The 4,409-nt window shown below is 64.7% G+C and overlaps 1 protein-coding gene across 1 annotated transcript; it reads left to right on the top strand.

Annotated features, from left to right (window-relative positions):
• Positions 1 to 255: 255 nt before the first annotated feature.
• SARS1 (seryl-tRNA synthetase 1) lies at positions 256 to 4,403 on the top strand. Its single transcript, XM_003213800.3, has 10 exons — positions 256 to 367; positions 471 to 551; positions 1,074 to 1,232; positions 1,776 to 1,919; positions 2,007 to 2,162; positions 2,664 to 2,885; positions 2,956 to 3,085; positions 3,595 to 3,752; positions 3,840 to 3,969; positions 4,082 to 4,403. The coding sequence occupies exons 1-10, from the start codon at positions 362 to 364 to the stop codon at positions 4,237 to 4,239; spliced, it is 1,344 nt and encodes a 447-aa protein (XP_003213848.3). The 5' UTR covers positions 256 to 361; the 3' UTR covers positions 4,240 to 4,403.
• The last annotated feature ends 6 nt before the right edge of the window (positions 4,404 to 4,409 follow it).

Below are 4,409 nucleotides of genomic sequence, written 5' to 3'. Positions count from 1 at the left end.
CCCGCGTCACCCATTGGGAGCTGCGTGCGTCCCTCATCCCGGCTCCCGTCCCCGCCACGCTTTGCTGAGCAAAACGAGAGTGCCCCGATCTCACCCCGCAGCCCTGGACCCGCCCAGACCCGCAGCGGCCCCGGATTTTGGGGTCTGAGTGGTGCAGCGTTGCTCCCGTTGGATTTAAAGGGGTGAAAGCCCACGGCTGCGGTGTTGTTCACGATGGCATTAAAGGAAGCTCTGGTGCAGGAGCTCCCGGCTGCAGCCCCGCTCGTGTGCCCCACTGACGCCCCCCCCCTCTGCAGGCAGGTTTCGTGCCGATAACTTGAACAAGCTGAAGAACCTGTGCAGCAAAACCATCGGAGATAAGATGAAGGTGAGGGCCTCGCCGGCCTCTCCCCGACGTTGTTAAAGGATGCTTTTACCTTCTTGTTTGGGTCTTTAAACCCTGGCGGGGTTTCCCTTCCCTTGTGCTGCAGAAGAAGGAGCCCGTAGGGAGCGACGAGTCCGTGCCAGAGAGCGCGCAGAACCTGGATGAGCTGACAGCCGATGTCCTGGGGGTGAGTCCGACCCCACCTCCCCCCTCCGTGGGTTGTATGGATCCCCAGCACTGCCTGCAGCCCCATAGAGGGGGATCCCCATTTCTCCCGGTCCTAAGCCAGCTTTTTCCCGCTGTCATTCATCTGGAGGCCAGCACCGCTGTGCAGCAGCCCCCGGTCACCGATCCGACCTGCGGTTATTGGGGGATGTGAGCAGCCTCGGTAGCTGCTGTCCCCTGGAGGCCCTCCCTCACTGCCCGCTCGCCGCCCCTCTTCATTAACCACGCTGTTTAATGAGCGTGACGCCGGTCGGCTTTTGCTGCCATGGGAGCTGACCGCTCCCCGCTGTGGCTGCCAGGCGCTGCGTGACGCCGTGCCTCACCCGGGGCTTTTCAGAGCCTGACTGATGTCGGGGCTTTGTCCTCTCTGGCTGTTGTTTGATGCGCTCAGCCCACGGGTTTCACTCCGGAGGCCGTGGATGTCAGGGCAGGGTGATTAACTGCACTCAGCCCCCTGTCCTCAGCCGTTTTCCTCCCTGTGCAGGGGCTGCAGGTGTCCCAGATCAAGAAGGTCCGTCTCCTCATCGACGAAGCCATCCTGAAGTGCGATGCGGAGCGCGTCAGGCTGGAGGCGGAACGCTTCGAGAGCCTCCGGGAGATCGGGAACCTCCTGCACCCCTCGGTGCCCATCAGCAACGATGAGGTAGGGATGGAGCCCGGCACCGTGCGCGGTTTGGGGGCTGTGGGGCTGCCCCGGGCTGGCCGAGTTGGTTCATCAAAGCGGGACGCGCTGCTGAGGGGCGGTGCCCCCCCCAGATCTGCGGGAGGTGAATGAAATCTGCATGACAAGACAGCGTTTCCTGCTGGGAGCACACAAAGAGCGGCTCAGACGGCGCATTGTTCGGGCAATACATGGGAAATTCACAGCGAGCCGGGGGCTGGGATCTCCCTTGGTTGCCCCCATTCATCCAGCAGGAATATTTTGCTGGAGGAACACAATTGGGCCGGGCCAGCTGCCAAGTGGCCGCACAATGAGTGACCGGCAGGGATCAGCACTGGGGTTCCAGGCTCTGCCTTTGGTCGCTGCCGGATGGCGAAGCCCGGGCCGGGATGGGGCCCTGTGTGGGGCTGGGGGGGAGGGAGGGGACCGGGGGCTGTGTTCCCAAACTGCCCGGTGGGGAACACACTGATGTCACCACGGCCCGGGGAGGAGACGTGAGGCGCTCTCCCCTTCCTCTGTGCGCAGGATGCAGACAACAAGGTGGAGCGGATCTGGGGGGACTGCAGCTGCAGGAAGAAGTATTCCCACGTGGACCTGGTGGTGATGGTGGATGGTTATGAGGGAGAGAAGGGGGCCGTTGTGGCGGGAAGCCGGGGCTACTTCTTGAAGGTGAGAGCCCGGCCCTGCAGCCCAGCGCTCCGTGGGGACGTCACAGCAGGGTGTGTGTGACCAGCGACGGCTTCCCCCATCCCGCAGGGTCCCCTGGTGTTCCTGGAGCAGGCCCTGATCCAGTACGCCCTGCAGAGCCTCCGTGCCAAGGGCTACACTCCCGTCTACACGCCCTTCTTCATGCGGAAGGAGGTGATGCAGGAGGTGGCCCAGCTCAGCCAGTTTGACGAGGAGCTCTACAAGGTGAGCCCGATGCCCGCTGGCTCTCTGCGTCTCGCCGCCTGGCACCCACGGCCCCTCGGGGTCCGGCCGTCCTGCCCAGCCCACGCCGTGTGCCTCCCCCTGCCGGGGGGCAGCCGGCTGCCATCCGCTTATCCCAGCAAGGCTCTGGGTCTGCTTTGCTCTGAGGAAGGCTTGGCGGTCCCCAGCCAACGCAGCCGGTTGTCACGGCGATGTGGTGACGGGAGACGGCTCGTCCCCAGCCTCGTTGTCAGGAGCTGGCAGGAGGCCATAAGGCCCTGAAAGGAGGCCAGCAAACGGCAGCTGCTCCCCTTCTTGCGACCCACTTTGCAGCCGTCCTCTTCTCCTCTCAGCGCCACTCCTGGAAAACGTTGCTGCCGGGGGACGGGGTGTCCGTGCTGGCACCACACAGCATCTGTCAGGGCTGTGGGTTTTATGTGAGAGCAGCTGGGAAAGGAGGGCAGTGTCTCTTTCCCCACCCCACGCTCCCCTCCTGCTCCCCAGGTGATCGGCAAAGGCAGCGAGAAGGCCGAGGACAGCTCCATCGATGAGAAGTACCTCATTGCCACCTCAGAGCAGCCCATCGCCGCCCTGCACCGGGACGAGTGGCTGAAGCCAGAGGATCTGCCCATCAAATATGCGGGGCTGTCCACCTGCTTCCGCCAGGAGGTCGGCTCGCACGGCCGCGACACGCGCGGCATCTTCCGTGTCCACCAGTTTGAGAAGGTGAGGGGAGCTGGGAGGCGGCGTGTGGGGTTTGGGGCTGGGATGGAGCCGACGTGGGGGATCTCTGCAGATCGAGCAGTTCGTCTACGCCTCCCCGCACGACAACAAGTCATGGGAGATGTTTGATGAGATGATCGCCACGGCCGAGGAGTTCTACCAGTCCCTGGGCATCCCCTACCACATCGTCAACATCGTTTCGGGTAGGGGTCTGCGCCGCAGGGCTGTGTGGGGTGCCAGCTTTTGGGGTGGGGGCTTCTTCCCCTTGTTTCCATGCTGGGCTGGTCTGGGAGGAGCTCGGCACCTCTGCCAGCGCCTCGGGTGTCACCGTGACCCTGACCCACTTCCCAGCTCTGCTTCCTTTGTCCAAGAGCGCTGCTGGCTCACGTTCCCACGCTGTGCGTCCCCAGACCTGCCAAGGGGGGGTGGCACCTCAGCCGTGGGAAGGGGACACCAGGACAGGCACACGCTGTGGGGCACCTCACTGCCCCGTCCCCACTGTGCCTCTGGAAGAGAGGGGCAGCCCAAGTGGCTCCTGCTAGAAAACGTGCCCACGCTGAGGTTCCTTCCGTCCTCTGCTCTGCCAGGCAGGAGCGCTGCCTCCCACCCAGCACTGCGCTGAGGTCACTTTGCGGGCTTTGACCCCTGGCTGCATCCCGCAGTGGGGTGCATTGTGGCTGCAGCCCCTAACCGCTGCCCTGCTGCCCACCAGGCGCCCTGAACCACGCTGCCAGCAAGAAGCTGGACTTGGAGGCTTGGTTCCCAGGCTCAGGAGCGTTCCGTGAGCTCGTGTCCTGCTCCAACTGCACCGACTACCAGGCGCGCCGCTTGCGCATCCGCTTCGGGCAGACCAAGAAGATGATGGACAAGGTGAGGGTGTGGGGCTGGGCGCTCATGTTCCCCGTTCCCCATCTTCTGTTCCCCCGTGTCACCCCTTGATGCATCCACCTGCTGCAGGTGGAGTTTGTGCACATGCTCAACGCCACGATGTGTGCCACCACCCGAACCATCTGCGCCATCCTGGAGAACTACCAGACCGAGGAGGGCATCGTCGTCCCCGAGCGGCTGCGGGACTTCATGCCCCCAGGTAGCGCCCTGCACACTGCCAGCCCCCCCCCCCCGTGCCTCTGGGCTTGGGGGGCTGTGGGGCCAGCAAAGCCCCCGTGGGCTGCAGTCCGTTCCTTCTGCTCTTCCCGCAGACCTCCGCCAGATCATCCGCTTTGTGAAGCCGGCCCCCATCGAGCAGGAGCTCTCCAAGAAGCAGAAGAAGCAGCAGGAAGGCGGCAGGAAGAAGGCTGCGGGCGGGGAGCGGCTGCTGGAGGAGCAGATGCAGAACATGGGCGTCAGCAGCGCCTGAGTCCTTCGGCTCCGCCGGGCTCTGCGGCGGCTCCTTCGCTTCGAGCCGAGTCTGGGGCGGGAGCTGCCCGGTCCCCACCCGGCCCTGCGGCACCGCGGGGCAAAGAACTGACAGTTGTGGGGCTCCGGCCCAAAGTGCGGCTCCGGCCCCCCCGCCTTCCCCTCCCCAGC

Source organism: Meleagris gallopavo, unplaced genomic scaffold, assembly GCF_000146605.3.
Source record: "Meleagris gallopavo isolate NT-WF06-2002-E0010 breed Aviagen turkey brand Nicholas breeding stock unplaced genomic scaffold, Turkey_5.1 ChrUn_random_7180001854197, whole genome shotgun sequence".
NCBI lineage: Eukaryota > Metazoa > Chordata > Aves > Galliformes > Phasianidae > Meleagris > Meleagris gallopavo.
The sequence above is the reverse complement of the archived record's forward strand: the minus strand, read 5'-3'. Positions and strand labels throughout refer to the sequence as shown.